Genomic DNA, 21,718 nt, shown 5'->3' with positions numbered 1-21,718 from the left:
CCTGATGCCCATGGCACAGATGGTGAGGAAATGGCAGTTAGCAACAGTTACCTGGCTCCTCTTCTCTCAGAACATTGGGAGGCTAATGCAAAGTGTTCATGAGGGCTCCTTCCCCTCAGTCAGTTCTTTTCTACGTGGTCTCATCCTTCCTTTCAGATGAAGACTGTCCCAGGCTCCGCCGTGCATTAAAGAGAGGGAATCAGAGAGGCATCAGAGTTCAGTGGATGAGAGGAGCAAGGAGCCAGGTTCTAAGCCCAGCCCCCTTCCCTTGCTGGCCTTAGATTTCTGGCAAATGACTTCACCTCTCCAGTAAGCCCTCCAGGTCCTATGGTGAAGGTTGTGGACCAACTCTAGGGTTGCCGCTCATATTGTAATCATTGTAGATTTGTTTTGAGGGAATTTTCAACAGGTAGTAAAGTGTCTTAAAGGATGCCTTTTTTTTTTTTCTAATTCACTAAGGCCCCGAATGAGTTATCATCAGCCCTAAATTCTGAGCCTCAGTCTTCTAATCTATAAAATGGAGACAATCCACATTTATCTATAGAGTCGGCCAGAAATAGTGGGTATAAACTGCCTTGAAGACTGTAATGTGGCATGCAGATTATATTGTCCTAAATTCTGTTTGCGATTTGAGGGATTGGTATAACAGAGGAGAGAGAAACAGGTTTCAGCCCACAAATGGTTTTCCTCCCTTCGAAAACAGAAGCGAAAGGCCAGTGTTCACACTTGATCTTAGCCAAAAGGCCGAGAAGCGATTGCGAAGGCCAGTGTTCAAATAGCAAACATCTTCTCATTCAAAATATGTCGCGATTCAAAAGTAACTTTGTACTCATCAACGAAACTGAAAAGAATGTGCCAATTTCTAACAGTTGCTTAACTAAGTACGTAGTTGTATCAGTAATAGAATTTCTCAAAAACAAACTGAGGGTTCTAGAGGGGAGGGGGGTGGGAGGATGGGTTAGCCTGGTGGTGGGTATTGAGGAGGGCACATTCTGCATGGAGCACTGGGTATTATGCACAAACAATGAATCATGGAACACTTCATCTAGAACTAATGATGTAATGTAATGTAACATAAGAATAAAAAAAAATAGTTAGAATTTCTCTTTGAGTCTTCAGATAAAATGAGCAAATGAAAGCTCAGCCCTGGGGCGCCTGGGTGGCTCAGTCGTTAAGCGTCTGCCTTCGGCTCAGGTCATGATCCCAGGGTCCTGGGGTCGAGCCCCGCATCGGGCTCCCTGCTCTGCGGGAAGCCTGCTTCTCCCTCTCCCACTCCCCCTGCTTGTGTTTCTGCTCTCACTGTCTCTCTCTCTGTCAAATAAATAAAATCTTTAAAAAAAAAAAAAAAAAAAGAAAGCTCAGCCCTGCCCCCTCCTCAGCCTCACTACTGACCACTGGAAATTGGGTTTGCCTGAGTGGACAGGTCTGAGGCAAGACCAAGGAGTTGAAAAAAGGTGTCATTTTTAAGTTAACCCACACAAATCATTCTACAATGTAATGTACATTCGAGACATAATTATTTGCAGAAAAATAGCCCAGATGACACCTCTCGGATTCCTCTCACTATCAAGATTCAGCTAAGTATAGTTCAGTCTAGTAACACAAATGATGTCATATATAATTTTGATTTGGCTTGGGAGAAAGGAACAAGTAGGCAGCAGTTTTAGCTTTCTAATTTGGTCTGTTTTGAGACAACGTTAAAAAAGATTTAACATTTAATCTGCTTTCCTTGTACAAACTGTACTTAGCAGAACCAAATAATTGATGAGGGATAAGTTTCTCTTATAAAAAGATGTCAGGGGGGCACCTGGGTGGCTCAGTCGGTTGAGCGGCCGACCCTTGATTTTGGCTCGGGTCATGATCTCACAAAGACGGAGCCCCATGCTCCAAGCTTAGCAAGGAGTCAGCTTGGGAGTCTCTCCCTCTCCTTCTGCCCCTCGCCCCGCTTGTGTGCTCTCTCTCTAAATGAATAGATAAATCTTAAAAAAATAAAAAAGATGTCAGGCCCAGTCCTGAGTTTCACTTCTGGCATAAGAGTGTAAGACGTTCGCAGACTGCTGTCCAATGAAACTGGTGAAAATTATTTTTAAAAATATGTTTATGTCTCTGAAAATGGCCCTAAGAGCATACAGCACATTGTTTAAGAGAATCTACAAAAGCTCGGTAGTAACTGAGTCTGCTATGTGACCCTAGAGCCGTGCTCTCCCCGTCCCCACCCCAGTTTCGGTGAGACAGAAACGACTCCAGACTGCTACTGCCCAAGAACACAGGGCTCCCCCTCCCAGCTCCAAGGCAGAGGGCTGGTCTCCTCAGGAAGGACAGGATGTCATCATTTCTCATCCTCCCCCAGCTGCTGGTAGCTGAGGCTAAGTGCTAGTGAGTACCACCAATGGTCTGGGCTCTCTTCTTCCACCCAGCTCCCACTTCTGGGAAGGAGACCTGACCCTGGGTGCAGAGCTGGTGAGAATAATGGGCTCCAGCTGCTTTGACAGCAGCTCACGGCCCAGGGGCCCAGGGCAGGGGCCTTCACTGCCCGCATCTAAGCTACTGGGTACCTGAGATTTCCACTATATTATTCTCCTGACTTTTAGGTAATTTTGAAAATTTTCTATATTAAAAACTTTAAGGACAAAAACACGGGGAAAAAATCCTTCCAAAAACCAAATTCAAGGTCCCCTGAGACTCTGAAATTCTGAGTCTTTATGAGCATCACTGAAACATTCCCACAGACTCAGTAATTTAGAAGCTGGAGCTTTAGACTCTTTCAGGTTAATACATATACTATTTGAAAGTGATTATTGGGTGCCAACCCCAAAAAAACCATTTCCAGAGAATGAGAGGAAAATCTAGAACACAGTAGGGGTTCCCATAGGCCAAACTCATCTCCGCCCCCCCCCCTTTTTTTTCCGGTAACCTCTATGCCCAATGTGAGGCTGGAACTCACAACCTCAAGATCAAGAATTGTACACTCTACCAAATGAGCTAGCCGGGTGCCCCAAAACTCATCTTCCTATAACTGGAAACCTTTCAGAGCTTCAGAGGGGAGATAAAAGTGACCCAGAAAACACATGGCAGAAACATCTCTCCCCTCCTCCCAGAAACAGAATGAGTCTTTTCCTTAAGCAGTTGTGTTTAATCACTAAAATTATTCTGTCCCTAATGAAAGAGAAACAATCTCAGTTTAAGAAGGGGGAGGCTTTTTCTCCCTCACTGATTTTAGAGGTAAGGAGAAGTGAATGAAGAAAGCAGAATTCCTACAGTCAGGCCCTGGTAAAGGCTCCCGGGAGCAGAAGTCCCCTCTCCGTTCTGTCCTTACGTCCAAGGTCACTGTCCTTGGCATTCCAAGCATCCTGCTCTGGAGTAAGACTGTCCTGTGAAATCCCATACGACTCTTCACTCTGTGACCCACAGAGCTGGTTCTCCTCATCCTCATCATCAGTGGCCTGAAGAATCCTCAGGAGTTTGAGCTCAGGGTTCCACCCTCTTCTAGATGTATCGTCTAAGAGGTCCTCTGAGCTCCTCTCTCGGGATTCCAGCACAACCTCTTCCTGAGCGCTGATGTCCTTGTTAGAGGGTTCTATCTTGGATAACTCAGGATCTAAAAGAAGACCCAGCCATTAACTGCACCTGCAGCCCTCTCCCAAATGTGACAAATGGAGGACAGAAAAGGAAGGGCTGGGTGTCTTTAGGACCCTTCTGAGGGATGAGGACTATGGCCTCCAGGGAGGTGAACCATCCTTGTCAACATAGGTTCAGCTCTCACTGGCCTGAGTGACTTACTAAGGTCCCTCCACCCTAGTAACTTACCATCCTTATCAGGGAAGGACTCCAGATAATTCTCAGAGTATTCCATCTGTGGCCTCCTTGTGGAACCCTGAAATTCATTAGAGTAAGTGTAAGGAAACTTGAATCAAGACTTTAAGAAAGAAAAGATTTTTTTCTTTTTTTTTCTTTTTTAAGATTTTATTTATTTGACAGAGAGAGAAACAGCGAGAGAGGGAACACAAGCAGGGGGAGCGGGAGAGGGAGAAGCAGGCTTCCCACGGAGCAGGGAGCCTGACGCGGGGTTGATCCCAGGACCCTGGGATCACAACCTGAGCCAAAGGCAGATGCTTAATGACTGAGCCACCCAGGCACCCCTGGACTTGTGGTTTTTTGACCAATGAAATGTGGCAGAAGTGACATTGTTCCAGTTCCAGCCCCATCTCTCAAGGAAGTGCTTCCACGAGATTACCATACTATCAAGAAACCCAAACAAGGCACAATGAAGAGACCTCATGGAAGAGAACTAAGATGATTTGGCTAACAGCCCCACCCCAGCCGCCAGCTGAAGGTAGGTGCATGAGTGACATCAAGCAACACCAGAAAAACTGTCCACTCACCCCTCAGAATCCCAAGGAACGGCCAACCACTGTGGTTTCAGCTTTGACGTCGTGTGTTAAACAGTAACAGGTAACAGAAACAGGGCCCTAGCAGAATGGTTCTGGTGCTCTTACCTTTTCCAAGTTGGGTCCTTCTGACTTTGTCCGCTGTGGATGCTTTTTGTCAGTTTTCCGACTTAGTAGAGTTCTGTGACCTAGTGACCACGAAGTCAATTCAATTCTCTTCTTACTGTTATTTCATATCCCACTGTTGGGCTTCTAGTTGACCCCTAGCCTACAAGTGACTCCTCATCTTGGACAAGACAGGTTAGAGGAGGTGAAAGGGAGTTGGGCCTCTGAGTTCTCCTGTGGCTCTGTTCACCTGGGACTGGGACCACATCTGTCACAGAATTTGAGATTAAGGTCAAGGGAAAGACTTAGGGAAAAACAAAAAAGACTTAGGGTTCCTCCAAGAAACCCAAGGGGCAGGTATCTGCACATCATAGCAGCAAAAGAAACCCTGACCCTATGTTTTTGGTTAATGAAGACTCCTCTTACCTTCTTGCACCAACCCTAATGTCCCCATACTGGCTTCTGAAAATGAAACTCCTTCCTTCCAAAAGCTCTAGTTCTCTGATTCTTCTGCATCAGCTGTTTCCCCAGTGAGTCCTTAAATGCACTCATCTTGTCCTTTCTCAATTCCCTTTCTCTAAATGAACATCTTCTGGGGCACCTGGGTGGTTCAGTCAGTTAAGGGTCTGCCTTCAGCTCAGGTCATGATCCCGGGGTTCTGGGATCGAGCCCCACATCGGGCTCCCTGCTCTGTGGGGAGTCTGCTTCTCCCTCTCCCTCTGCCTGCCACTCTCCCTGCTTGTGCTCCTGGGCTCTCTCTCTGTGTCAAATCAATCAGTCAATCTTAAAAAAAAAAAAGAAGAGAACATCCTCCAAGCTGCCACCCGAGGTGTTATGCAAAAAGGCAAAGCCAGTCGAGGAACTCCCTTGCTGAGCACTTCTGTTGGCTCCCTACCAGCCTGGTTCTTACCTTAGCTGCACACTTGAAGCACCAGGAGTTCTGGAAAACACTGAGGCCTGGGTCCCAACACCAGAACTTCTGACTGAATAGGTGCGGGGTACGTCCTGGGTATCTGGGTTTTAAAAGCTCCTCAGTTGGGGCACTTGGGTGGCTCAGTCAGTTAAGCATCTGACTCGACTTCAGGTCAGGTCATGATTTCAGGGTCATGATCTCAGGGTCATGAGATTGAGCCCCACATTGGACTCTGCGCTGGAGGCGTGGAACCTGCTTATGATTCATTCTCTCCCTCTCCCTCTGGCCCCTGCTCACACTCTCATACTCTCTCTCTCTTTTTCTCTCTCTCTCTCTCTCTCTCTCACTTTCTCAGAAAAAAAAAGAAAATCTCAGTTGATTTCAGTGTGCGGTCAGGGGGTGGAGCACCATGACCATGGTCAAACATCTTAGCAAGCTATACAAGCTACTGCCTACCTCTTCAGCCTGACCCTTTACCACTGTCTCTTTCATAACCCACAGCCACGATGGACCACCGTGTTCCCTGTGCAGCCATGCTCCTCCTAGGTGCGCCCGAACAGGCTATTCCCACCTCTGGAGTTCTCTTCCGTATCAGAAAGACTCTCACACATTCCAGATCCAATGCAAAAATCAACTCTTCATAAGGCCTTTCTCAACCCAGTGAGGACAGGCCACTGCTCCAAGAACATAATTCAAAAAGGCACCCCAGTCACCCAAGCAAATCTGCTCCTACTGGAGACATCAGGAAGAGGAATGAAAAGCACCTGAATGAATTCAGGGGAGTGCTGATCACCCTGGATGGAGTGCTAACCTTGGACCTGTCAGCCTTACCCTGGGCTACAGCCCTGGTTTTGTCTACCTCCCATGTGAATGTCAGGAAGCTTCTTAGTTCTGCAGGTCAGGGGCCACTGTTGGCATCTGAGAGCTCAGTGGGATGGGAAATAAACCAAGAGAGGAGCATTCTTCTGGGGAAACAGCTCACCTGAGCCCTCTCACTGCCCTAGGAGGGGGAGAGCGAATTCTGATGAGGAAGCAGTCAACAAGGTCCACTCTGAGTAGGGCCGAAGAAGCTCCTAAGGTTTAGGAGGATTCTTTCTCCCTCCCTTTCTTTCTTTCTTTTTGTCTGCGCTCAAACTAAGCAACATCAGAGGGACCAGGGTAAGGATATCTTTCAGCTCAGGCACGTGATTAGGATTCCAAAAAGGGGAGCTACCTATTCTGGTCTTCAGCATGAACACCACAGGAAAAGAACTGCCTGTCAAGAACTGGCCACCTGCCTCCTAGAGGGGTCTAGATAATGTGCTGACCTCAACCTGAGCCTCCAGGAACTAACTTGTGGCTGGGAAGCGAGGGAGCCTGGACTCTGCTTCCTTAGAACCCTCTTGGGGCCAGACAGGGGCCCTGGCTCTTTCCTGCTTCATGGCTTGCTCTTCATTCTCAAACCACTCCATCTTTCCTAAAGTAAGACCTGAGGAAAAATGACTCTGACTCATGCTCATGGTCATCTCTCAAACACCCACATGAAGCAGACATCTGGCCCAGCTTGCTTCCTTAGTAAATATTTGATGGAAAGATGATGCACGGAAGCCCAGCCAAGCCAGAACATTCTGAGGAGAACTGTGAATGCCTAATGAAGGCAGGTCCCAAAATGACAGACGTGTCCGGCTTTTCCCGTCCTCAGCTACGTCCTGAGATCCCATCCCTCCCAAACCCATATTCTCCTTACCATAGCGTGGGCCACACACCACGGCACCTGAACATTTATGCAAAATGTCCTGGCTCCCTGGATCACTCTTGGATTTCTTTTTAGCCTCCTGAAACCCACATGAGGAGGAACTGAATTAGGACCTTTGGAAGTGAAGAAAACGTTTCAAAAAGAGTCTAAAAGAAAGAAGTTAGTGTCTGCAAGCAGACAGGAACTCTGTATCTAGAACCAGATGGAGAACAGGGAGACTCGCACCTCCTCCATCCCTTCCCATTCCAGGCTGCACCCCGTGGCCCGTCCCAGCCGGTCCTCCGGCTTCCCTCACGGCCACTCTACCTGTCTCTTCGGTGGGGTTTTCACCCTCCTCTGCCGCTGCTTCTTGTGACCTGGTGACCAGAGCACAGGCTCAATCCTCTTCTCCCTGGCGTTGCCCACCTTCCCCGGGGGCTGCTTGCTGGGCCCTGCTCCACAACAGTGACACCCACTCTGTCAGAACCAAGCCTTTTGTGGTGGAGGAGGGGGGCTGCCTCCTGAAACGGCAGTTTCCCGAGTTCTACACGGGACCTTGCATGACTGTGGCCACAAACATAACAAACCGGGACCCAGACCAAGTATGAGAACTGTGGGCTGACGGCGGGGACAGTACCTGAGGATCTGGCCAGATCCACCAGAAAACCTACCTTCTATGTTCGGGGTGTAATATAATTTCTTCAGCTGTCTAGGATATCTCAATGCTGGTCTCTGGAGGGAAAAAAAAGAAAGAAAAGACAAAGAAGAGGAAAAGCTCTACTGAAGGTGTTTCCTTTTCCCAAGACATACCCTTCAAATGCAGGTAGGTACCCACATAGCCAACGAGCACTGTTTGAGAACCAGGTATGCGCAGCGTTGTAGCAGGGCTCTGGAGAGAGGAGCCGGAGTGGGGAACAAAGTGCAGGAGAAACAGAGAATGTTCCTCAAACCCCTCCCCGTGCTTTGCTTTTGCCTACATATAGCCCAGCCCTTCTGTGAGGCTTGGGTCCAGCGTGGAAGGGTAGAGAGAAAGAAGAAAGAGAACATCAACTCCTCCAGCCTTGAAGAGAAACGAGTCTGGATTTGCATCTAGACCTCTGTCTCCGAGGCTCCCTAGCTCTCACCTGCAGGGTGAGACGGTGTATGGATAAGAACATCTTAGCAGAAATGGCACTGTCGGGTCGGCTCTTTTCCAGGGGAGCTTTCTTCTTCATCATGGCCAATTGTGTCTTCATCTCCAGGGAAGGCATGGTTTTCCCTTCATCAGGTAAGAGGCTGGAGGGGACAGAGACAGCCAGTCAGCAACAGTTCTTCTTGGAGAGCGTGGCTGAGGAAAAAGGCATGGAAAGGACTCCAAATTTGAATAAATTTCCACTGTGGGCCTAGAAAGACCTAAGCCAATAGGTGCTCATCGGGCAACAGCTTTCAATTAGCTGAGGACAGGCGTTCTTATCCCCATTTTGCAAACGAGGGAATGAGGCATAAAGATGCTAGATAAATTACCCAAATGCACAAAACTGGGAAGTTTCAATGCAAAATCCAAAGGCTGTCTCACTCCAAACCACACTGCCCTTCTGCCTCCCACTTATCCGTAACTCGTTTATAAAAAGAAGAGAGTGAAGGCTCCTGGCTGGCTCAGTCAGCGGAGTATGGAATTCTTGATCTCAGAGTCATAAGTTCAAGCCCCTTGTTGAGCATAGAGCTTACTTTAAAAAGAAAAAGGAGAAGGAGAAGAAGAGAGTAATAGTGCCTAGTAGAGGTTCAAATAAGAAAATAGGCTTTTTGAGAGAGATTGCAGCCCTCCATTGAAGTTGGCTGTGATTGCTCAGGATTCCAAATAAATTGATTTGAGAAGAGAAGAGGAGCCTCACCTAACATTGGCGGTTGACACTTATCCTTTGGGGTCCTTTATTTGGCAGGAGAGTTGGTAAAGTGAATGATAAATGCTGTTTTTATAGGATAAGCCTGGAAGCTTGGAAGCTTGGGCACATTTGACCCTTTTTATTTTTATTTTTATTTTTTTTTAAGGATTTTATTTATTTATTTGACAGAGAGAGAGACAGTGAGAGAGGGAACACAAGAAGGGGGAGTGGGAGAGGGAGAAGCAGGCTTCCCGCAGAGCAGGGAGCCCGATGCAGGGCTCGATCCCAGGACCCTGGGATCATGACCTGGTCCGAAGGCAGACGCTTAACGACTGAGCCACCCAGGCGCCCCTTGACCCCTTTTTAAAACTGCACTTTATACTAAATTTGGGGAACAAGTTGAATGTTCTATAGGACAGGTGCCCATTGAAATTTGAGGAATGCAGACAGCACTGAACATGGGCATGTCTATTAAAACAGTCTGGTCTTTTGACCCACAAGCCCAAAGATTCCAGAATGCCTATGAGGAGAAAACTTCTCTTAAGGAAACTAAGACACTACTTCTACCATTCTCAAGTAAACTGGGTTTTCTAACTACATAACTGAGTGGAAAACAGAAGCCTATCAGATCCTAAGTGTGTCTTATTAAAGATCCAGGTCTGTTTATAATGTATTTATGAATTATAATAAAGATGACTGTATATCTGAAAAACAAAACAAAACAAGAGAATAGACGTAATGTGCTTCTATAGCGCAGGGCCGGGCAAGTGGTAAGTACTTGATAAATGGTGGTCATTACCGTCATCACTGTACATTGGTAAGTCTCCGAACTCACTGAACAAGCAGAGGGGACAGTTCTTCTCCCCTCCTTACTCAGGAAGAGCATGCGACTTAGTGCCTTCTCTGCTTCAGAGAAGAGCAGGTCCCCTGGCTCTCCCACAGGCTTACATGATACTTACTCCTTCAGTAGATCCTGAGGTAACATGTCAAATTGGTTCCAGAAAGGTATGGATTCTGCGTTTAGTTGCTCAAAAAAGTGTACTGGTGAGGGGGGAGGCACAATCATCCCTGGAGGTCCCAGCTGTGTTTCTGTTTTCTGCTTTCCACAGCGAAAATTGTCTTTCTAGAAAAGCAACAATGGAAAGTGCCACTCCTTCCCATCAACATTCCAGCCTCCCAACATAACCCTGGCATGCCAAACTCCCTGTTTCCAGACCCACTCCAGCAGCAACCCCTCCTTTGCACTATGAAGGCCACCATATTTTCCCTCTCTGGCTCCCCACCCCATTGTTGAATTCAGATCATACAGGGATTCATTGCTTTGGTTTTTTTCCCAAAAAGGTTATTAATTCATTCACTGAGCAAAACTGAACAAATATTTATTGGCCAACTATGTGCCAGGTGCAGGGCTCACACTGGGGATTCAGCAATGAACAAAGTGGACCAAGACACTACTCTGATGGTTGTAGCAACCTTCCAGCTCTGTTACTTACCCAAGGTTACATTTACCCATAAGTGGTGGCATAAGGATGAGAAACCCAAGTCCATTATAACCCCTAGTCCACTGAAGCTCTCTTTCTATCACACCAGGAATTTGTCAAAAACTCCCCCTGAATATCCAAGGCTTCCTCCTAACTTTTCTTCAAGATGCTCTTCACCTTCCTACAGGGAGTGGGTAGGGAAGAGAGTCTCTCAATAGAAAATGCTTTGGTAATTATTCCTTAAAAGGGGTTTTCTTTTGCAAGTTTTATTCATTTAAAAAGAATGGGGGAAGGGGGAAAGTACCTGAAAGGAAAAACAAAATTCTACAGAGTAATCTCATAAAGGTTTGACCAAAACATCAAACTTACCCCTGTAGATTTCATTCTTCTCTTCATCCAGTCCTGGCTGGGAAGAATATGCTTCTTCTCAGCTGGACTTGAAATAAGAACAATCACAATTTATTCCCAGACATCTCAAACAGAAGCACCAAGGGTATTTGTGAATGATGACCATGGAGATTTCTATCCTCTCTTCAGTACTCAAAGATGGCTGCTTGGAAGCCTGGAGGAACCAACTGCCCAGAAGCTGTGAGAAATAAGACCTAACCTCACATCTACATTAGGTTCCCTGCCATTCTCTCCTACAACCCAGTTATTTGCTTTCATAGCATTAATCCAAATTAGTAATTATATACTTCAGTATGGTGATATTTGTAAAGCCTGAATCCCAACCCTCCCACCCCTCCCACCACCACCCCCCACCACCACAAGACTCTAGGAGGACAGGGAGCAAGTCTATTTGGTTCTTCACTGGATTCTCACTGCTTAGCACAGAGGAGGTGCTCAAGTATTTTTTGCTCCGTCATCTTCCACCTCCTTGCCTGGAACACGTATATGATGGCTGGAGCACTAGCCGTCAACTTAGACCTTCAAAGCCCCCATGAGACACCTTAGAAAATGAAAGCCACAGGCTAAGGATGATGACCAGAGAGCCCGAAGGAGTTCTGGTTTCTGATGAACACGTGGAGCTGAGGTACTAGCCCTGATCCACCCAAATCTGGGCTTTTTTTTACACGAAAGAAGTAAACCTCTAGGAGTTTTTTGTTTATATCATATATATATATACATATATATGTGTATATATATGTATATATATATACACATGCATAAGCACTGACAGGATAATTAAAAAATCAAGTAAGAAGAAATTCTTAAATCACATCCTATCTACATAGTCACTTAACAAGAATCCAAAAGCCTTAGCATTCATGAAAGAAAAACCAAACACCTTTTTCCAGTGGTTATCAGTATTATCAAGCCTTTGGGCCCTCACCCAATGACCCTTCTGCTTTGTACACAAGTCCTACAGGCTATTCATCTTGTGCCACTGCGCTAGGCCTTGGGGCTGGGACCAAAGATTCACGCGCTTCACTCAAAATGTTTTCACTAGCTGGGGATGGCTAATAAGAAAAACTGATAGGGGCGCCTGGGTAGCTCAGTCTGTTAAGTACCTGCCTTCAGCTCAGGTCATGATCTCAGGGTTCTGGGATCAAGCCCGGCAAGCACGGGGCTCCCTGCTCAGCAGGGAGTCTGCTTCTCCCTCTCCCTGTGTCCTTCCCCACAGCTTGTGTTCCCTCCCCACTGCTTGTGTTCTCTCTCGCTATCTGTCTCTCTCAAATACATAAATAAAATCTTTAAAAAAGAAGAAAAAGAAAAACTGATCATCAGGAAGCGTCTGTTTCTTAGCCCTCACAAATCTACAGGCCCTATCTTGCCTGTTACTTAATGCCATGTAGGATCTGATGTAGAGAAGCCCCAACGCAGGAAGCACAAAGTGCATTAAATAGAACCCCAGTGAAGCAGGAAGCAAATACAAGAGACCGTGACCTTCTTCTCTAGTTGACCTCCTGTTACTTGCAATGAGGTGGCTAAAAGGGAGATCACAAATAGGAGGCCTGCGCAGGGCAGGAGGGACTTGCAGAACGTAAGGGCGGAAGGCTCCCAAGTTCTGGACACAATACTCACCTCACATGCCTCTCTGGTTGTTCTGGGATCCAGATTACAACCATATTTCTAACATCTTGAGGGCTGGGAAGGTGGGTCTCATTCAAATTCAGCACTGAAAGCTAAGAGAAAGATGTAAAGCCTATATGTGGCTTGAAGGTACCAGCTCCTGATGGTATTCAGAACAGGCTAAGAACTGAATTACCATGGTAATGAAAAGGGTATGCTGGTGCAGAAGATGACAAAAAGACATTTCTCATCCCCAGATTGTCTTCATAACAATGCCCTAAGAAACCAGATACCAGTACAGTACTCTGCAAGAGTGAGCATTTTAAGTGAATAGTCTCCTCTGCCTCCCTGTGACATCATTTAGCAACTCCCCACCCCATATCCCCTAGAGGGGAACTTGGGGTTTGCCTAAGGGAATGCACTCATTCTGCCTACTCCACTCCAAACACTTAGATCCCCTGCAGGTAACAGAATTTGGGAACTGGGAGGGAATTGGTAGGGACAGAAGCCAGTTTTCTGCTTTTACCGCCTGTCTATAATTAAAGGCATCTACATAAAAGTTAAGATCACAACACTTTTCACGTTCAGACATTTAAGATATTAGAACACTGGTGCTCAAGGAAACCTTATAAATGATCTAGTCCCTACCCCTGGTAGGATACAGGGAACAAGAAAACAAAAACAAAAACAAAAACTAATAAAAATTCAGCGCCTGGGTGGCTCAGTCAGTTAAGTGACCGAATCTTGATTTTGGCTCAGGTCATGATCCCAGGGTCCTGGGATTGAGCCCCATTTCAGGCTCCGAGCTCCTGAGCTCAGTAGGAAATCTGCTTGAGATTCTCTCTCTCCCCCTCTGCCCTTCCCCACTGCTTGCGTGCTCACTTCCCCGACCCTAAGAGATAAATAAATTTTTTAAAAAATAGCGTTGTCCTATGAAAAGGAACTGAAGGGCTTGGGGGACTAGGGGAGACTTCTTTGCACCGTAAACCCTTTCATGTTTTTTGAATTTTGAACCATTTGCAAGTACTAGCTATTCAAATATCTTAAAATGAATTTAATCTAACCCCTTGTTCTAAAGAGGTCAAAGAGGAGAGTGATTTGTTCATTCATCCATTCAAACACATCTACCCTCTCTCTGTCCCTTATACTCTCCACCATGTGACAGTGAAAGGTAAAGTATCTCTTGAAAAAAATAAAAGGCATCCGTAAGACTGCAAAGAAGAGTAAATCTCTCTTTATGGTAGATAAGTAGAAGGGCTTTTCCTCCTAAACTCTAATTTAGCTCGGCCTCTAACTAGCTATGTGCTTTAGCAAATCACTTCCTTATCTGGGCCTCAGTTTTCTCAACTGTAAGACATAAGAGACAGACCACAGTAATGTTCTTCAACTGCAACTGCAACTAATTCATAGGTCATGGGACCAACTTTTGTGAACTGTAGCCTACATTGCTTAGAAGAAGAATAGAGGGGCGCCTGGGTGGCTCAGGCGGCCCTGCGTCTGACTCTTGATTTTGGCTCAGGTCATGATCTCAGGGTCGTGAGACTGAGCCCCGCATTGGGCTCCTCGCTGAGTGTTGAGTGTGGAGCCTGCTTAGGATTCTTTCCCCCTCTCCCTCTGTCCCTCCCCTGCTCATGCGTGTTCTCTCAGTCTTAAAAAAAAAAAAAAAAGTAAAATAGAATAGGACAGAAAATATCAGAGTGCATTACTCATAATTATGGTAAGGATTGTTTTATGCTATTTTGTTGCAAAATGTATTTTTTACTGTAGGTCATAGCAGCTAAAAAGTTGGATAGTCATCAGAATAGATGACCTGAAGGCACATTTTAGGTGTGACAGTCCAGCATTCTAATTTCCCCATATTATGAGATGACAGGGTTTACTTAGTAGCTGAACATGCTCTTTGCAGGATACAGACAGAAAAGTCTTACCATTGATCCCACTAGCGTCTGGGATTTCTGGAGACAGTATAGCACGTAAAGGCTTAGTACAAAGCCCAGCATATACTTAAGGGCCCAATATTAGATAGTTATCATTGTCATTATTCAGATCATGGTCATCCTGAATGGTATACAGAGGCAAGTATTTTATTCCCACTAGTAAAGAGAAAATGCTGAAGAAGTACCTTTTTTAATCTGTGATTTACTTTAGGAGATCTATCAGGATGGTCGATTAAATCTTTGTCAGGTAAATCTTCCCGAGGCCTAAAAAATGAGTTTCCAAACATGACATAGAGATACAAAAGAGCTACGGGGATGGCAGTTAGTGCTCTGAGGAAAAGCCTTCTGCTTATCCACAGAAGACCTGGGGCTTAATACTTACCGAATGAATGTAGGGTGTCCCCATGGCCTTAAGTTGTGTTTCTTTGTTATGGAACAGCTCCCAGACACTGCACACTGTAAACACTCCACAACTCTTTGTTGCATCAAACTGAATTCAGAGCCTATGCCCCTCTCCAACCACAGACAGTTATGTCACTATCAATAAAAGTTGACTGAGTAACCCTTGATGTAGATGTTCAAAGCATGTTAAATAAGCCAAACATAGTATTTACACACAATGGAATATTTTTCAGCCTTAATAAGGGATGCAATTCTGATAGATGCTCCAATATTGCTGAAACTTGAAGCCATTATGCTAAGTGAAATAAGCTAGCTAAGGGGCGCCTGGGTGGCTCAGTCGTTAAGCGTCTGCCTTCGGCTCAGGTCATGGTCCCAGGGTCCTGGGATCGAGCCCCGCATCGGGCTCCCTGATTCGGGGGGAAGCCTGCTTCTCCCTCTCCCACTCCCCTTGCTTGTGTTCCCTCTCTTGCTGTGTCTCTCTCTGTCAAATAAATACAAAAATAAATCTTTAAAAAAAAAAAGAAGAAGCTAAACACAAAAGGACAAATTTTGTAGGATTCCACTTATATGAGGTACCTAGAATAGGCAAATTCATACAGACAGAAAGTAAAATAGACATTAACAGGAGCTGGAGGGAGGAGGGAATGGGGAGTTACTGTTCAATGGGTAAGGAGTTCCTGTTTGAGTTGATGAAAAAGTTCTAGAAATGGATGGTGGTGACACAACGCTATGAATGTATTTAATGCCACAGAATTATACACTTAAAAACGATTAAAATGGTAAATTTCACACTATGTATATTTACCACAATAAAAAAAAAGGAATACTGTCCCCTTACATTTTCATATCACTTGTTACTATATTTTTTTAAAAGCCATGTCAAGTGTAGGAATGAATACATATGGCGAAGAAGTGTAAGATAAAGACCCAACTCCTGGGCGCCTGGGTGGCTCGGATGGTTGGGCGTCTGCCTTCGGCTCGGGTCATGGTCTCAGGGTCCTGGGATCGGGTCCTGCATCGGGCTCCCTGCTCCTTGGGGGCCTGCTTCTCCCTCTGCCTCTCTCGCTCTGTCTCTAATGAATAGATAAATAAAATCTTTAAAAAAAAAAAAAAAAAAGACCCAACTCCTTAGGCTGATTCACGTGCCATAGGCCACTGCTTTTTACTCCACCTCCCTAGCCTCAGCTCTGACCACTCCCCCATTCCTGCTCTATGTTCCACGCACAATGAGCCCTTCTCCTGACATCGAAAGAACTTCCTCTTGCCTCCAGGCCTTGGCATATGCTCTTTCCGCAGCCCAGAACTCTCCTCGTGGCCACCTCCCATCTGCAACCCCCACTTTGCCAGACTGCTCACACTTCAGTATACAGGTGCAGGTTCCACGTCCACAGAGGACAGTGCCCTGGGTGAGGAACCCTTCCCATGTGCTTCCACACCCCCGCGGGGGCCCTCTCATCGCGCTCATCACACGGGACAGTTCTTGTCCTCCCCAGTGAGGCTGAAAACCCTTTGGGGGTAAAGACTGTATCTTGTTTACCACTGAATCCCCAGAGCCCAGCAAAGTGGTCCCCACTAAAATACATTTGTGAATTCAATGAGTGACTACACGAATGAGGTCATGGTCTTTGCCTTCATAGGACCTGACTGGGAGAAGCCACCTTCTTCCCAAGGTTCAAGTCCTAGAGAACCAGAAAGCAGTCCTACCCTTTCCCATCCTGTCTTTAGCCAAAGGAAACCACCAAAGGCTGCTTTACATCAAACGGGAGAAAAGGAACCGGTACAAGGCCACTAGGCATGCCTTGGTTCCAAACCACAGGAGTTCTAAGTCTAAGTTTTCTGTAGATCCCACCCAGGCCCTTAGTTTCCCGTATCAACAAGCACTAACTGTATGCCTAGGCTTTGTAGGAGATTCAAAAGGAAACCATTGCTTCTGCCTTCGAAAGCTTACAAATAGTTTCATACCTAAAAATAAAGGATAAGAAAGATAGTGTGTGTGGACACAGTGTTCTGACGACCTGCAGAGGCTGATGAGATACCCCCCGTGGTGGGCTGAATTGTGCCCCCCAAATTCTTACACTGAATCCTAACCCTCAATACCTCAGAGTTTGAGTCCCTCAGTATTTGGAGATGGGGTCTTTAAGGAGGTAATTAAGGTAAAATGAAGTCATACAGACAGGCCCTAATCCAATATGACTGGTGTTCTTATTAAAAAGAGGAAATTAAGAGATTAAGAAACACTTATCATGATGAGCAGTGACTAACAGAGAATGGTTGAATCACTCTATCATATACCTGAAACCAATATAACACTCCGTGTTAACTATCCTGGAATTAAAATTAAAAACTTAAAAAAAAGATGAGGATGGGATGCTTGGGTGGCTCAGTCAGTTAAGCGGCTGCCTTCAGCTCAGGTCATGATCCCAGGGTCCTGGGATCGAATCCCGCATCGGGCTCCCTGCTCAGTGGAGAGCCTGCTTCTCCTTCTGCCTGCCGCTCCCCCTGCTTATGCTCGTGCTCTCTCTCTCTTTCTCTCTGACAAATAAATAAAATCTTTTTAAAAAAAAAGAAGAAGAGGATGGGATGCCTAGGTGGCTCAGTCAGTTGAGTGTCTGCACTGGGCTCAGGTCATGATCTCAGGGTCCTGGGATTGAGCCCCACATCCACTGGGCTCCCTGCTCAGCAGGGAGTCTGCTTCTCCCTCTGCCCCTCTTCCCACACATGCTTTTCTCTCTCTCTCAAATAAATAAAATCTTTAAAAAAAAAAAAGAGGAAATTAGGACAAAGACACACTGAAGGAAGACCATGTTAAAACATAGGGAGAAAATGGCCACCTACAAGCCAAGAAGAAAGGGTTCAGAAGAAAACAACTCTATCAACACCTTAATCTTGAACTTCTAACCCCTAGACTGTGAAAAAATAAATTTGTGTTGTTTAAGCCACACAGTCGAGGGTACTTTGTTACAGTGACCCTAGCAAACTAATACACCTCTATTTTAGCAACTCCTACAACACAGATAATGCTTTCCTTTTGTTTCCCACTGCCTCGTCATCATTTCTCTAACTGAACTGGTGTTTTAGTTTTAACCCAGCTTTCTCAAAGTCTACTACATGGGTAAAGGAAATCAACCCAGAATTTTGAGATAGGAGGCTAATAATGGAAGATTCCATGATAATTTACCTGCCTTGGAATTTGGAGTCAAGCTTTGAACCTGGACACAGTAAAGAGGGAGGTTTGGTGAAGGTAAATCCTGATAAATGATGATGAGCATGTCTCTTGGCTTGGATGCAGGAATCTGCTATGTTTACAATGGTGAGCACGGGGAGTTTGTCTGAGAAAACAGAACAGAAGAAAACATGTAATCTGTCAAAAGGAGCCAAACAGAAATAGTTCAAGGATCTTGTAAGGAAGAAGCAGGGCTGACTAATGCACCTTCATCATTTGGAGTTGTTTTACAGGGGGAGCCCAGGATTCGAGGGTGGCCCCTCTCAATACGGCGGATCGTGGCCCAGCATTGTGGATGCTGACAAATGGCCAACTTGCAGGTGGTTTCATCCCACTGGCTCTCATCTGGTAAGTCCATAGCTACAAATGGTTTAGGACAAAAGCCAATCTTGCAGCTTTCTAGCCCTCTAAAGTAACAAAAAACAGACAATTAGAGTGTATTATACCTCAGCCATGCAGTCCAAATCTTGGACTCAAAGCATAAAATATTTCTGTTGAACCCACATACATAAATGATGGTCACAGGATAATTAAGAATTGGGTAACAAGCTACTCAGTCATTAAAAAGAACGAAATCTTGCCATTTGCGACAACATGGATGGAGCTGGGGGTATAGCGCAGTGAAATAAGTCAATCAGAGAAAAGACAAATACCATATGATCTCACTCATGTGGAATTTAAGAAACAAAACAAAGGAAAAAAGATACAAGCCAGAAAACAGACCCTCAACTATAGAGAACAAACTGATGGTTACTAGAGGGAAGGTGGGGGGAGGGGCGTGGAGGGTGAAATAGGTGATAGGGATGAAGAGTGTTCTTATTGTCATGATCACTGAGAAATGTATAAAACTGTTGAATCACTATATTGTACACCTGACACTACTATAACACTATATGTTGACCATATTATAATTAAAATTAAAAAAAAAAAACTGGATAACAACCAAGTATGAAAACATCTCAGCATGAAGTAGAGTGGCAAGAGTTTTTGGAGCAGACTAACTTCATAAAGTCTCCGACTTGGCCATTTAGTAGCTGAGTGACCTGGGTCTTAAGCAATCTGAGCTACAGGTTCCTCATCTGCAAAATAAGGATAAGCCTGTTTCACAGGATCATTACAAAGATTAGTTAATGGATATTAAAAGGTCTGGATATTAAAAGGGCGCCCGGGTGGCTCAGTCGGTTAAGCATCTGTCTTTGGCTCAGGTCATGATTTCAGGGTCCTGGGACTGAGTCCCACGTCGGGCTTCCTGCTCAACGGGGAGTCTGCTTCTCCCTCTGCCTCTACCCTTCCCCCCTGCTTGTGTTCACTCTATCATGCTCTCTCTCTCTCTCAAATAAATAAATATTTTTTTAAAAAGTTCTGGCATATAGTTCAAAATAAGTATTAGCATCCTTTCTTTTTCCCCTTCATTAATCATTAGGGAGAAGACACCATCATCTCTAAAAAGCCTTATCAAATCAGAACTAATATAACCACAGAAGTACTTGAGATGGCTTTAGATGGTTCACACCTTTGGAAAACATGCTTCATTTTGCAATATGCTCCAATTCTCATACAGGCAGCTTAAATACCCACCAGAAATGAATGGGTTTGCTCAAACAGTAGATCAGTAGACTTACAGTTACATCAGAGGCCTCTGGCTTTTCATTTACTGGCTGTACTGTCGTAGGCAAGTGATTTCACGTCTCTCAGCTTGTTTCCTCATATAAAGAGGGGACAGGAAATCCCTAAGTAGGATTGTGGAAGCATTAAGAGAAATAACGTACTTTTATGTATGATACGTAATAGGGGCTCAATAAATAGTATTATCTTTCTCTAGAAATATTTTAGGCAATCACTACCACCTGGTCCTTAACGCGATTATTACAAAGTTGGGAGGGGTGAAAAGATTAAAGGTGGACATTAGGTCCCCTTTTTAAGGACAGTATCCATTTCTTCTTCCTTTTATTCAACACATTTATTGACTACCAAATATGTGACGGGACATGTTGCAGGCATAGAGAACAGTAATGAACAAAATAAGTCCCTGTTCTAAAGAACTTATAAATTAAACCAAAGATAATGAATTATTGGTATGGCATCGCACCTGCCCTATGACTCGTTTTGTTTGGCCTACACTTTGAGCCACTTTTTTAAGTGGAAATAGTCCACAGTATTCAGATTTATGACTCCTCTTAAAGATCAAAATATCTTTTACATCAACATGGATGGGACTGGAGGAGATTGTGCTAAGTGAAATAAGTCAAGCAGAGAAAGTCAATTATCATACGGTTTCACTTATTTGTGGAACATAAGGAATAGCATGGAGGACATTAGGACAAGGAAGGGAAAAATGGGGGGGGGAATTGGAGGGAGAGATGAACCATGAGAGACTATGGACTCTGAGAAACAAACAGGGGTTTAGAGGGGAGAGGGGAGGGGAGAGGGGGGATTGGTTAGCCTGGTGATGGGTATTAAGGAGGGCACATACTGCATGGAGCACTGGGTGTTATACGAAAACAATGGATCGTGGATCACTACATCAAAAACTAATGATGTACTGTATGGTGACTAACAGAACATAATAAAATTTAAAAAAAAAAATCAAAATATCTGACAACACAGGGGTCCCAATTCCAACTAGACAGCAATTGGATGGAGGGGAGTGTCTCCTGGTATCTTTAAACCAGAACTGTTCTCTCCAAATGGCGAATTCTCTCAACAAACCCTATAATCTCTAACTAATGCAGTTTCAGTTGCCGTTTATCACCGTGTTTGCTGTTGTTTTTCTCCTAATAGGGGAAGAATTCCTCTGTACTCATGTCTCTGTCAAACGCTGGAAAATTGGGATGCCTGGTTGGCTCAGTAGGTAGAACATGTGACTCTTGAACTCTGGTCATGAGCACCAGCCCTAGGTTGCCTGTAGAAACTACTCAAAATAAATAATTTTCTTTTTTAAAAAGCAGGAAAATTAAGGGTGACGTGAGACAGCATGTTTCAAGAAAAAAAAGCATTCCTGCTCGCTCAGTGGGATCGAAGACAATTTCTACCTACACAACATGAAAATGATACAACTTAAGAGCCACTGCAAAACCATGCTAAAGCTTTTGACTGCGAAATACGTATGATGCGTAAGTCAATGAACTGAAAAATACAAATACAATTTTAACAGGGTTTGTTTTTTAATGGAATGCAATGTCGCGTTATCCTTAAAACCGGCTGCTTGCTGCCCTTTCGTTACCTGACCAGCCCGAATTGAGGCCCGAGGTCTACCTGTGCCCATTTCTATGTCGCCAGCGTTAGCGCTGTACTGGCAAAGGAGTTTGCGTTCAACAATTTTGGGGACAATTATCCTTAGTGCGATTATTACAAATTTGGGAGGGGTGAAAAGATTAAAGATGAACATCAGGTCCCGCAGAACTGAAAGAAGATACCCGCTTCGTTCCAGAAGAGGGACGTGGAAGGGTTCGGCCTCGGAGGCCCGCGCTAACAAAAGGCACGCCAAACTGCCAGAAAGCCGAAATCCACTCAGCAAACGTGACCCCTCCGACCGCCTGGGAGAGGAGGCGGGGCACCGCCCCACGTCGGAAGGAGCCCCGCCCCGTCCGCTCAGTCCACGCCTCCGTCTCCCGCGCTAGCCGCCAGGCAGCGCCGTTGCCAGGCAGCGGCGCAGAGCACTGTGGGGAAGGGACGGAAGC

The 21,718-nt window shown here is 45.2% G+C and overlaps 1 protein-coding gene across 3 annotated transcripts; it reads right to left on the bottom strand.

Moving 5' to 3' along the window:
* Nucleotides 1–51: 51 nt before the first annotated feature.
* On the bottom strand, nt 52–21,714 carry CUNH9orf43 (chromosome unknown C9orf43 homolog). Of its 3 annotated transcripts, XM_064579324.1 has the most exons (15): nt 21,455–21,714; nt 19,661–19,768; nt 18,246–18,445; nt 17,994–18,144; nt 14,599–14,677; nt 12,489–12,589; nt 10,833–10,899; nt 9,942–10,105; nt 8,245–8,395; nt 7,792–7,852; nt 7,448–7,572; nt 7,133–7,220; nt 4,497–4,576; nt 3,808–3,874; nt 52–3,598 (listed from the first exon to the last, which is right to left on the bottom strand). In XM_064579324.1, the coding sequence occupies exons 3-15, from the start codon at nt 18,394–18,396 to the stop codon at nt 3,261–3,263; spliced, it is 1,623 nt and encodes a 540-aa protein (XP_064435394.1). In that variant the 5' UTR covers nt 18,397–18,445; nt 19,661–19,768; nt 21,455–21,714; the 3' UTR covers nt 52–3,260. The 3 variants fall into 3 exon arrangements, with proteins under 3 accessions (XP_064435394.1, XP_064435395.1, XP_064435396.1); XM_064579325.1 differs by lacking the exons at nt 18,246–18,445; nt 19,661–19,768; nt 21,455–21,714 and adding an exon at nt 14,796–15,888 and having other exon boundaries at nt 17,994–18,129; XM_064579326.1 differs by lacking the exons at nt 18,246–18,445; nt 19,661–19,768; nt 21,455–21,714 and adding an exon at nt 14,796–15,910 and having other exon boundaries at nt 17,994–18,115.
* Nucleotides 21,715–21,718: the final 4 nt, after the last annotated feature.

Source organism: Mirounga angustirostris, unplaced genomic scaffold (genome assembly GCF_029215605.1).
Source record: "Mirounga angustirostris isolate CCGP_5_RB_7025 unplaced genomic scaffold, mMirAng1.0.hap1 SCAF_15, whole genome shotgun sequence".
Lineage (NCBI taxonomy): Eukaryota > Metazoa > Chordata > Mammalia > Carnivora > Phocidae > Mirounga > Mirounga angustirostris.
The sequence above is the reverse complement of the archived record's forward strand: the minus strand, read 5'-3'. Positions and strand labels throughout refer to the sequence as shown.

Excerpts from the sequence above, each read along its gene's own strand:
- CUNH9orf43 (XM_064579324.1), bottom strand. The coding sequence starts at position 18,396 with ATGGACTTACCAGATGAGAGCCAGTGGGATGAAACCACCTGCAAGTTG. Across the intron at positions 10,900-12,488 it reads CAACCAGAGAGGCATGTGAG|TCCAGCTGAGAAGAAGCATA; the intron begins GTGAGTATTGTG and ends TCTTATTTCAAG. Across the intron at positions 10,106-10,832 it reads GAAGAATGAAATCTACAGGG|AAAGACAATTTTCGCTGTGG; the intron begins GTAAGTTTGATG and ends TTGCTTTTCTAG.